The sequence below is a fragment of the Scleropages formosus genome, chromosome 21, assembly GCF_900964775.1.
Source record: "Scleropages formosus chromosome 21, fSclFor1.1, whole genome shotgun sequence".
Lineage (NCBI taxonomy): Eukaryota > Metazoa > Chordata > Actinopteri > Osteoglossiformes > Osteoglossidae > Scleropages > Scleropages formosus.
The window spans coordinates 3435345-3448386 of record NC_041826.1 but is presented as its reverse complement, the minus strand read 5'-3'; the positions used below and the strand labels follow the sequence as shown (position 1 = coordinate 3448386).

General features: G+C 40.4%; 1 protein-coding gene across 5 annotated transcripts in view; it reads right to left on the bottom strand.

Annotated features, from left to right (window-relative positions):
• LOC108924287 (low-density lipoprotein receptor-related protein 1B-like) overlaps positions 1-13042 on the bottom strand; it is a 368874-nt gene that overhangs the window by 70591 nt on the left and 285241 nt on the right. For all 5 annotated transcript variants that reach the window (XM_018735562.2, XM_029247286.1, XM_029247287.1 and 2 more), the window contains 8 exons: positions 12830-12943; positions 12551-12700; positions 11643-11765; positions 7478-7597; positions 5821-5949; positions 5043-5165; positions 3746-3886; positions 2816-3003 (listed from right to left, as the gene is read on the bottom strand). In XM_018735562.2, the coding sequence (XP_018591078.2) occupies positions 2816-3003; positions 3746-3886; positions 5043-5165; positions 5821-5949; positions 7478-7597; positions 11643-11765; positions 12551-12700; positions 12830-12943 (1088 nt within the window). The remainder of the gene's footprint in view (positions 1-2815; positions 3004-3745; positions 3887-5042; positions 5166-5820; positions 5950-7477; positions 7598-11642; positions 11766-12550; positions 12701-12829; positions 12944-13042) is intronic.

The window sequence follows — 13042 nt, the reverse complement described above, 5'->3', positions numbered from 1 at the left end:
TCCCTGGTGTTCTACCCCATGTCTGTATGGGTTTCCTCCCACAAGACATGAACATGTTTTATGTCCAGATGTGTTGCTGTTGCTTCTGGTAGCTTGGGTGACTGTTTACAGGTGTCCAAATGATCCCTTATCCTTCCAGTCATCATTATCAATAACATCACCACAAACCTCCCAGCCTATGAATATTTAGGCAGCTGCTGGTGTGGGAGTCTGTAGCTTTTTGTTGACCTTTGTGGTTTTGCTTCTCCCTGTTCCAGTTTATCTGTCACTTGTGTTGTTCAATTAAACAGTGTTTACTGTGACTTGGGGAAAGTGGACAGGTCAAAAAGTCTTGTGACATACTTGCACATGTAGGTTTGTTTGGAGTATCTAAACCACATTAGTCAACAGGTGAGTCTCAACTGTATTTTTGATCGGGTAGTTAGAGCAGGATAGTTAGGGCGTCCTCTGATGTTTTTTTGTTTTTCTATTTGAATGTTTGGTTTAGTTAGAACAGTCTGTGCTACTTTATTTAGATTTGCTGGTTATGATATGCTCATTCCTTTGACACCACTCAGGGTCCTTTCCGCATGTGTCTTTGGATTTACAATACACTGTATATATACTCTTATATACTGTAATATATTATATATACATTGTTGAACCAAACATCCAGTGTTGCTCATTTTGTTTGGTTCCCATGCAAATCACTGGCTTTCAGGCAGCTTAAGGTTATGTCCCTTTACCCCTGGACACCCTGGGGTCATAATATTACTGCATTGCTTGTATGTCTGTAGATTTTGTTTGCTTTGATGGAGTTATTGAAAATGCTTTGACTTTGCCAAACATTCCTTAGCAGTATACTAAGAAGAACCTTGCGAGCTTAAAGACTTCCCATCTTTTTGGTGACATTCCTACATAACTGTTTTGCAGCATTGTATGGATGTTACTGGTGCTGTCCCTATTAAGCAGCATGTGTATCATGTCAATGCCAATAAATATTCATTATGAGACAAGTATAGTACTTACTGGAAAATGTATTAGTCAAACAAAGATGTAGTCTATGGAGTTACCCATGTCTACTAGACTCTTTTCCATTCCCTCATATTGACAATTGTATAGACAATGAGGACCTGTCCTGTTTGTAAGGAAATTGGATCTACTTAAAGGATATTGGAAGATACCATTAACTTCACATGCCTGGGATATTTCTGACTTTGTGATTCCTTATATTCTCCTGCAGTATACTGTTATGCCGTTTGTCTTGCAAAATACCCCTACAATATTTCAGATTAGTCAATTTGGTGTCGGCAGCTGTACCTAATTGTAATGCCTATTTGGATAATCTTGTTGTGTATTCGTCAGATTGGTTTGAACACATGGCCCTTCTGTAAACAGTATTTACATGTCTTGAAAAGGCATCACTGACTCTTAACTTGGCCAAATGTGATTTTTGGCAAAGCCACTGTCACGTATTTAGGTAAACAGGTGGGGAAAGATCCAGTTTGATCTACTGAGGCTAAGATTTCAGCAATGTGTGAATTCCCTGTTTCAACCACTAGGCACGAATTGCGCATATTTTTAGAAATAGCTGGTTAGAATTGAAGTTCCTGTCAACTTTTTTTCTAGTTTGTGAATGGGTGAGTGACTCTGTGTGAGAGAAAGAGAGAAAAAGAGAGAGTGTATGGCATTTAATGCAGGGTAAGCACTTCAGTCTTGCACTCAATGTTTCTGGGATAGGCTTCAGTTGATCATGACCAATGCTCAGCACACGTGGTTCTTGAAATTGAATGGATACATTAGATTTTCAGTTGAACTAAAGACATGAACTCCATGTATATGAAACAAAAATATTTTTTGTCATATGTATGCCTTTATTAATTTAAAGGCTAAAGGGTTCCAAATTCATTCTTGCCTAGGTGCATCAAAACACTACACCCTGTGCTCCTTTGTTGCATTATTTATTTTTAGACCAAGTCCTTTAATGTTTTTTTTCTTCTTCATTAAGAAGAAGAAAAAAGCTATATCATATAGGACTGTCATTACAACAGTCTGAAGTGAATCGGCATTCTCTGAAATTCTGCTTGGTAACAAGTCATGTTCCAGCTATGACCACAAACAAGCATCCTTTCTGGGAAAGTTTAATTTTGGAAGAAAAAAACACATTTATTTCATATGTTTACGTCAGCATGAAAATGTTTTTCCAGCTACATTGTTTAATCAGAATAGATAAACTTGAATATGCACACTAATTGTCCAGGGATAGTAGCAGTCAAAAGTTAGAGCACATCAGTTTACAATTGTATAACTGAGTTCCTCCTGTTCGCAAAGTTCCAAATGGTGGCCATTCTGAGAAATACAAGACACATATTTTATACATTTTCCCCACTGCTGAGTTCTTACAGGAACTTGTACAAATACAATGGTACTTATGGATAAAAGTATTCAGCCTTTTCACAGGTACTGTAAAACTAGGTCATTTTTAGCATTATGGAGTGTGGGAGCTGTGCATGCAATTAATTTCTTGGGGGTACTCCTAAATACATGCTGAAATGAAAAACAAGCAAATATTCTGAGTAGTCTGGTGGACTTCTAAAAATTCCTTTTCAAAAGGTTAAAGAAAATGTATTCACTGTGTTCAGTCTATTTTTTTGGACCAGTACCATTGTAACGATCTATAATAAAGTCTTCAATTCAATTCTACTCATAATTACTAGGAATGTTTCAGGATCTCAGAGGGCTTTATTTTGGTTAGTGGTAATGATCAAAAAAGCATGGTCAGTGGGCAAGGTGAACAAGCTGGTCAACAATCTGAAAGAAAGACCTTGGCTCAAACCTTGTATCCGACCAGGAGGTCCTCACAGTCCTGCGAGCAGCCGCTTACACGCCGATTCAGACACTCGTTGACACGGCAGCTGCGCTCATCTGAGCTATCTCCACAGTCCTCCTTCCCATCACAGACACTGCCCGCGGAGATGCACCTCCCATTAGCGCACATGAAGAAGGAGTTGTTACAGAGGCTCTCTGAAAGCAGGGGAAGGCCAGGGAGACAGGTGGGTTAGTCGAATTAGAACGAAGATTTCATGGGACACACTGACTCAAGACAACCTCTTAAAATGATCTAAGCATAGCTGCTTAGTGGCTCCTTTTGTAGTATACAGTGCTTGAATGAGACTGAAAAGGATCACACACACACACACACACACACACACACACACACACACACACACACACACACACACACACACACACACACTTTCAGAACCGCTTGTCCCATACGGGGGTCGCGGGGAACCGGAGCCTACCCGGTAACACAGGGCGTAAGGCCGGAGGGGGAGGGGACACACCCAGGACAGGACACCAGTCCGTCGCAAGGCACCCCAAGCGGGACTTGAACCCCCAGACCCACCGGAGAGCAGGACCATGGTCCAACCCACTGCGCCACCACACCCCCTTGAAAAGGATCAGATGTAGTTTAATACTATTTATTTATTTATTTATTAATTTATTTATTACATAACCATTTGTTCAGGAAATGTACAACTTGGAAAATGATTTAATTAGTTTTTTTTTTTTTTAATGTATTATCAATTAGGCACTTTAAAATAAAGTTTATTTGATAAGAAGTTTCAGGTGAGTGCATGAAATACACAAGATTTGTTTCTAGGTATCCAGAATGGGAATGACTGAGCAACAAAGAGCGCTGAGGAAAAAAAACTAATCCAAAGTCAGTCATCCAGTTACACCATCTCCACCAAGGCCTTACCTGCTGCTGAGCACTTTGGGTTCCATGGCAGCTCGTCTGAGTGGTCCAGGCAGTCTGGGTGGCCATCGCATTCCCACTGTGCACTCAGCAGGCACCTGCCATCTGCACAGCGGAACTCCCCCTTGCCGCAGGACCGGTACGCTGAGCGGAACATAGGGCGGTCACAGAAGGCCCACTAGGGACATTCATCCAAAGTAAATTTTGCACTTGCCTCATATACACAGCTGGCATGTTTACTGAAGCCATTCAGTTTAAGTTACCTTGCTTTGGAAAACAACAGCAGGGCTCCCAGCAGGAAACTTGAACTGGTAACTTTATAGCCTCATGCCTTGCTTCCTAGTAACTGCCTCATGTTCAAACAACAAAAGCCAATGGGATCATGAAAGCTACCCTGCCCATTTTACTTTTTTAGGCCTATATAGTAATCACTTCGCATATTACTGAACTCATACCTTTGTCCAAGGCAACTTACTGCAATGTTTGGTTAATAAAATATGCAGGTTGCAACCATTTAATCATGTATACAGCAGGAAATTCTTACTGGGGCAATTCAGGGTAAGTACCTTGTTCCACTGTATTGCAGCACGACTGCAAATTCAAACTGGGAACCTTAAGATTTTCCCTAAGAACCAGGCTTTTCATTAACAAATATCCAAACAGATACTAATGCAAAGTTATCTATATTCTTGTATGAGCTGTAGCACAATATCCTATCACCATATGGTGTTAACAGTGCAACCATACAAGCATGTTTGTATTTCACTTTTTTGTTGCACAAAATTGTAATTTTGCTATCTTGACATAGGGCATCAGAATCTGAACTTTTTAAATGTATAACCACCAATATACTGTGATTTGATAGATAGATAGATAGATAGATAGATAGATAGATAGATAGATAGATAGATAGATAGAGTGTTGGGGGAGGGGAATTAGGCATGTTACAAAAATTAACCTAGTCTTAAGTTTTCAGTTGTATTTCCTTAATGAGTGTTTTCAAAATTTACACATCAGTGAATATAAAGAAAGGGCTCTTGTGATTATACTTGATCTAAACAATTCAGTGCAAAAAAAACAGCCAAATCAAAAGACCACATTTAATATTTTGGGAATTCCAGTCCAGAAATTGCTTGGTAATGCTAAATATGAATTTGTAAATGTACATTCATGATAGCACACTGTTAGCATAAGACAGTGAGAAGAAGTGTATCAGCGCAGCAGTTTCAACATAGTAACAGCAGGACATGTATGTCAAGGCTCCTGTGAGGACCAGCATGAAGAACAGGGGTCCACTTACCACATTCAGGAGACTCATCAGAGCCATCACCGCAGTCGTCATCATGGTCACAAACAAAACGCTTGGGGATGCAAGCCTTATTGCGGCACCAGAATGAATTCTCATCACATGTGTTATTGGGAGCTGTGGAGAGTTGTGAATAAGCCAAATAACCAAATACCCAGAGCAGCAACTGAGCCCAACTCCTGCTTCTTGGCCCATTCAGGTTAAGCATCTCCTGCTAAATTACATCAACAAAGAACCCTGCATGATTTATTATAGTCACCGATCAGATTATACAGATCATGGGTCAACAACAGGATTTTGAGGCCAACCACAGGTGTGACAAATGGAGCATGAAATTCCCCACACTTGGTTAAAATGACTCCTTGACTCTAAAGGACAAAAAAAATGCAAAAATGACTTTACTGAAGCACTGATTTTTAGGACAAACACAAATGACTTAAGGTTTTTCAATTATTCAAAATGTTACATATTTTTCCCCTGAACAAAGTGTAAAAAAAAAAAAAAATCAATAGTCAAAATTTAATCCGAATTCTACGTGATGCCTGTATACCAGTATAAGTGGCTCCTATAGTTTTTGTCCTATTCAGAATACAAATTAAATTTGTTGATACACACACCCACATTTTACCACCATGTAAGAGTGTGCAGATCGTAAATATAAAGTGTAGTGTGTGCTGTGCAGACTCTATTGTGAAAAGAGCTGTACAGCATGCTCACTGCTATCAGACTAGAAGGGTAGATTGTAGGTGGGATGGCTAAGACGAGGTATTACCACAGCCAGCAGCAGAGAGTTCGTCGCTGCCATCAGGGCAGTCCCGCTCGCCATCACAGAGCCAGCGCCGGGGGACGCAGGCATAAGACCCTGGGCAGCTGAATAAGCCAGGGGCGCAGGTCACTGAGCCTGGAAAGCAAGCATCTGTTACAGTGACCGCTCAAATTACTACTAAAAAATATGGAGTCCCTCAGTTACTTATAGGTAGCCACTTGTCTAAAGTCAGAGTGTCAATGGTCTGAAGCCAGTTCCACAATACACAAGACACTAGGTCAGTCAGGGTACACCCTGAATGGGGCATCAGCCCATCTTAGGGTAACGCCACTCTCACAGGGTAGTGCACAGTTGGCATTTTAGAGTCACCAGTCCTCTTAAGACATGTTTTTGATTTGCGGGGGTCAAAAAAATAAAAATAAAAAAATAAATGAATAAACCCAAGCATGAGAGGAAATCCATAGAAACAGAGAGAACATTCAAACTCCACTGAGTTGGATATGAATTTGCAGTCAAACAGCCCAGGTGCTGTGAGGCTGCATCGCTACCTGAGGTGACATTATGACACCTCAGCAAAAAATAAAAACAAAAACAAGTAACTTTGGTGAGAGTTGTTGCTACTGTTTATTTGCACATTGGCATTACTGTTGATTATTTGCAGACTGGAGGGACACGGTGCACAGCAGGTTTGGCTGGGGACTGCTCTGGGGTTCGAGTCTTGGTTGGGGTGCCTTATGACGGACTGGCATCCCATCCGGGGTGTGTCCCCTCCCCATCCAGCCTTGTGCCCTGTGTTGCCAGGTTAGGCTCCGGTACACCTTGGGACAAGCGGTTGTAGCCATTGTGTGTGTGTGTATTTGTAGATTGACTTGATTCTGCTTATTAAATCTCAGAATGTGAAATCCATATACTCTTTTTTAGGCCCATTACACACTGCTCAGAGACAAACATTATCTAGGCTGACAGAGCTGTTTGACTGTGTGGGCGTGTTTGTTCCAAATGGCTTCCTATAATACTTCAGAAACCTGGATAGTAAAACAAAACAGAAGAGAATTCCCTTAGCATGAAGTGTAACAGGCTCGTCCCCAAATCCATTCATAAAAAGCCTGCTCAATGTAGGAATCCTACAAATGTAGCCTCTCTGTAGCGGTAGAGGAATTTGAGACATGTTACAGTCAGAAGTTGCACTGCTGAAAATGATAATCAATTAAAACTTGCAGAACAGCAAGCAAATTATACTACACTCCAATACACACATGAATGAAAGGTTCCATTTCATTAGGAAAATTACAACAGATAATTTTTATTATGAGTGGCATCATCTCGGACCCTAATGTCCTTCTATCTTCGCTAATTATCTACTGAAGCTGAGACTTTAATGGAGGGAACGTTTACGTCTCAATTTGTCACCAGCAAACTGTGAGCCGTAATTTTTTTTTCTCCCCAGCAATGTCCTAATTCATTCTGAAGCCATTTAATAAATTTTTTTCCGTCTTTTTAATGCTTATGTATTTCATCCTGCTGGCCAAATTGGTAACATAAATAGTCCTTCCATCAGAAGTGAACGGCAACGAAGCACAGAACATCAGTACAGTGCAGCCTGTGGAGAACACATTTAACTCAACACGATGGTTGAAGGTGACAGAGCAGGGATATTACTCACCACAGATCTCTTTGCTCTCATCAAGGCCATCACCGCAGTCATCTTCACCATCACACAGCCACTGCTTAGCAATGCACTTGTGCTTGGAACAAGCAAACTGGTTCCACAAACAGGAGGAGTCTACCAGCAAGAGGATGCATGCACCATTAGTTGCGCAACATGAGAACAACACTGTGGCCTTTAATTTTTAACTGTTGTTATTATTCATGTTCTCTAAGTGCCCCCGGCTGCTTTTGATGTCATTTCAATATAGGTATAAAAAAGAAGGAGCAGTCAAAAAGGCCTTGAATGTTTCAGGGTTCTGGTGATAAAAAGGTACCCTGCCACAACCCAATAGTGAAGGTAATATAAACATACTATGACTGGCACAAAAAGGTAGCTGCAAATGACAGATTTTGCCTTCTGTATTAATGAAAACACTATTTAAAAGTTCCCAATATTTAGCATTTTATTATTTTAAATCCCTATGCAAGAAGTGACTAGAACTCGTGACTGAATTTCTTTTTACACCCAAATGCTGACAAAGAAAACTTTCATCCACTGCATTCATACCTTCAAAGCCATCATATGCATTTACGTGAGCTGAGGAAAAAGGTAACAGGCCAAAAAGTTTTGAAAATACATCAGCCACCGCCCCCCCCCCCCAAAAAAAAAAAAAAAACACAGGAAACACTGCCTGCGTGTTTCAATCTCTGCATTTCATTTCTAATGATGGGGCTGTGCATTTGTTCATGGAGCAGTCAGAGGCCTTGATCAGGACCTCTGAGCCCAAGGACAGGTTGAAAGTGGAATCAAACGTTGTGTCAGCAATCTGCTGTGCATCACACTGAATAACTAGGAGTTCTCCAAAAATGCAGCAGGAGCAAAGTACAGCAAATTCAAGCACAGAAGGGTCATTGAGGAGCACAGGTACCAATATTCTGAGTGGACCAGAGGGCGTCCAACCATGGAGTGTCAATGTAAATGTGCAAGGTCAGTTTGATTTTCTTGTATTTTATTTTTCAACAAATATATGCACAGGGACCACTTTTGGCTTTAATGAACCTCACACTCTCATCTGAAGATGACTTTCTTGAGGCAATACACACACTCACACACACAAAAGTTTCTCCATCACCAGTTGAGACAAGTGTCACATGTAGGGGTGCCTCTATACATCTCTGCGTGAAATCGACACCTAACACTCAGCCTCCTAACTACTGATTGTTCATTTATCTTCCAGAAACACCCAGAAACCAAAAACAAAGTTTGATGTACAAACACTGCCATTAATTTTTAAACATATCATGCTACACACCGTGTAAAGCAACCGTGAAAGCGAAAACCAAATTTAGCAGCAGTTTGATGTTGGTGTAGGAATCTTCAAAAATGCAGGCATCCATCTGCTAAAATCATTCCTTAGAGAAGCTAGAGAACAACTAAATAATGTAACCAATTAACTATATGGAAATATCTTATATTCCACGGCACACAAACTATTTTTTATGGAAAAAAAATCTTTGTAAAGGATCCCTGGAAAGCTGTTTTTCTCAGCCATTCAAATCAAAGTCATTTGACAGCCGAGTCTAATTTACCACGCAGATGATTTAACAATACCTCCTCTGGTGTCTTACTGTTCGCTGGCATGCATTTAATTCGAGAAAGGAATTACCAAGGCTTGGTATCGTAATAGCCGATCATATATAACACAATCAGTTCTGACATTTTCTTCTTGGTATCATAGGAGTGCATGACATTTCCATGCAGAATCTTTTTTACATTTTCATTCATTGCTAGTTATTTCCTAATAACAAGGGTCTTTTTTATATGATAATTAACTCCGAGGTATGGGAGATCCCATACAAATTTGTCCTTTGGAAAGAATGCATTCTGGAAATTTAATGGAACTGGATGATCCTACTTAAAATGGTAAAGGTATTCCTTTGAAAACTTTGAATGGCCATATTCATAAGCTTTTTGTGTCTCGGCAATTGTTGAAAATGCATAATAGCAGAAAGGGGAGTTTCTGATGTGGTCATTAATTTCTGGATGAATAACACAGCCTTGGATATACCGAAATGAATATTCAAGTATAGTTTTCACTATTCAGTGTGTCGCTCTACTTAACTCAGTTCTAAGTTCTTCCATTCCTTTTGTCTTCCCATTTTCATCACAGCCACGATTACTATCACTGTAATGAGGAGAGGAAGAGGTGCTGCGTTCCACTCCATTTTTCACTGAAAGTTAACACATACCGAGACTCTCATCCGATGAAGACTAATACGCTCTGAGAGTGAGGGATCCTTCGGAAACAGTTTTGCTTTGAAATGAACCCACAAAGTGTTTTGTGTCTTCTTCGCAGCGTCCCACTGATGACTATGAGTACCTCCTTGTAGTGATTTTCTTTCTACTTTGAAATTCATGCTTATAAAGGGGAGGATGAACTCATTTATTTCCAGCATTTCATTAGTTTCATCAAGGCATAATCTTGATATTGACACTTAGAACAACAGCATGAGTATAAAAATTCCATTTTAAGCCTACCATCAGAAAGACTTTGACTTTGCTGTGACAGATAGATATATTAGTATTTTAAGGAGGACTCAAGAAAGACCTCTATCTTCATTTTAGGACATAATTACATTTACATTTATTCATTTACCAAACGCTTTTGTCCAAAGCGACGTACATCTCAGCAAAAGTACAATTTATGCATTACATTAACAGAAAGAGACACAGCTGCAGACATGTGACTCAGGTAAACCTAGTTTGCTGCCTACCACTTGCCGCACTGAGATTCATCATTCAAGTACATGCATAAAACACAGTATAGACAAATCCTGATACCTTCCTAGGAATTTTTTTTTTTTTTAAATAATATTATAAGATGCACAAGCAAACAAAAATCAATGCTGGAGTACTGGCTGAATAAAGGCTTTATCTGGTGATGCTCATGAAGTTACTGAGATGACTGCTTAAAGAAACCTGGAGTTAATAAATCTTTGCTCTAAATGCAAACTAATTAAGTTCTGTGATGATTTACAAAAAAAAAAAAAAAAAAGAAAAACTTTGGTTTTGCTATTGTAGTATACATGTCAGGAAATATTCAGAGGAAACACCTCCTAACTCTGTTTGTTCTGTAATAATCAAAACACATAGGACCTTCATTGTTATGTCCTTCCCAGAGACATTTCTTTAGGATTGTAGCAAGAAGTGGTCACCATCCAGAAAAACTTGCTCAAAGCTTTTCCTGATTTTGTGATGCAAAGCAGACTGTCGCTAGTTAATCTTGACTCTGTTGACCACACGCAATACCACACTAGTGTAAACCGGGCACAGTTTTTCAGCTCCCCATAGCAACTTGGCACATTGTCGTTGACCATGTGGCTGCCGAACTGGCACTTACAATGTGGGAGTGTATCATTACCATTTAATGACATATGAATGCATAATGTAACCACTTTGTAATCAAAGACACAACATGACTAATTATATGCTGCATTTAGAAGAAAGTGATAATATACCAACTTTCTACATGACAAATGTGGGTGTGGTTTTCTGCTTAATAACTTCAACAGGAATTCTGTACGTCACACTGAACCAGAATAGACTTTGGGACTGGGGGATAATGACTCTGTTCGTACAATGGGGATGAGAATTTTTTTTGAATATACCATAATTATCCTTCCAACAATGGAAAGTCAAAACAAAGTGAGCCTCAACCCTGGACTGTCTTCTCAAAACAAGATAAATGTAATTAGCTTGATCATGCGCAGAACAGAGTATTAAAATACAAAAATACCATAATGCAAAAGTCTTGCAGAAGTACCTAAGGAGAGAAATATGCTCAGTAGAAAAGAAGTCTTTGCATTCCTAAATGGCTTCACTCTTGTCAGTCCGAATGCAGACATGACAGCTTTTTTTTTTTTTTTTTTGCTTCATATTGCACACAATGCTCAAAATCAAGGATTATTTTATCTTTTTTCTTTGATTTCAACTACCAACAAACAAAATGCTGTTTTTAGTCTTTCTTGGTGACTATTGGCACTTTCTTCCATTCAAATTTTATTCTCTTGAATAGAAATTAAAAAGAAAAAGAGTGAAAGCTATGAACTGGTTGTCAAAGCACTCTGGATAACAAAAAGTATAATAATGGTAAGGTGAAAGGATATAAGATTGAACATACCACACTGGTATTCATCTGCTCCATCTTCACAGTCTTTCTGTCCATCACACAGCCACACGCTGGAGATGCAGTTGCCACTGGGGCAAGCAAAGTGGCCATCTTCACAGTGGTGTCCAAGAGAAACTGCAATGGATTCCATGGAAAGAACTCTAATTCAAAGGGGGGGATTCGGTTCTCCATCCCCCAAACCCCCCACAAGGCTAACCACTAGGCCACTCACACTTTAACTCCGAGAACTGACACCTCCTCCAATAAAAATTTAAATGACACATGAAAGCAAGGAGCTCGATGAGAGAAAGACCTTGGAGCTTCCATCCCGACCACTTTAAGGATCAAAGACAGCCAGCTCTCCTTCGACTCTGAAAGGATCTCCATCAACAAAGGCCTAGAGGCGACATGCTATCAAACACCACTGCCAAATACCATTACGACACATGCTTGATCCATTATCAAGCCTCTAGTGACTGTCACTTCACATGGAACAACAGCATAGTCAAGTGGGTACAGCTGCAAGCGGGTCTCACATCCAAAGCTTGACTTCATTGCAGATCAATAGCATAAAATGTCTATAAGCAACCATATCTCACTCACATAAATGCTATCCCTATTTTCCGCTCTGCATTCTTGTATTGTGTGAGAGGTTTGCACAATACTTCCACTGTTCACCTAGATGCACATGACACATGGTCTTTACTATTAACCCAACCTCAAGGCTTTGTCAATAACATCTTGTCTGGGACACTGCAAAAACATACAAGTCAAGCCTGTGACCTTACAAGGGCTCTGTCTAATTCAGCATCCTGTGAAGTCAGCTGCTTTTAATGCTTGCTCCCCACTCTGAACAGCCTTTGGTCCCTGTGCCATTTGCTTGCCCTTGCTGGAAGGGGAGACAACGAGAGGAGGATCACCCTGGCAGTTAGTTTCGTCTGCATAATCCCCACAGTCGTTGGCGCCATCACAAATCCAGGAGGGGCGGATGCAGAGCGATGTAGAGTTGCAGCTGATGAACCCTTTCTCTTTCACTCCGAGCCTGTAGTAATCCTCGCAGTCCGTGTTATCTGGGGAAGCGGCAGCACACAGAGGTTAATGGCCACACACGTCCCCAAAGGTGGAAGCCCCGGCAACAGAAAAGTGCCTGGGGGAGAGGAAAAAAGATGACATCACCTCCAAAACAAAGCTCAGCTTACTACAATTCTTCTCATCAGAGGCATCAGGGCAGTCAATCATCTGGTTGCACCAGGCTGAGTACGGAATACAGGTCCCATCTTGACAGCGGATCTCTGAGGATGTGCATGTTGAGTCTGCAGGTTGGGGGGGGGTGGTGTTAGCATCAGTGAACAGGCTTTCAATGCAACAAGCAAGGTTGCCAGTCTAATAGCTGTGAAATGAGTGGAGAACTA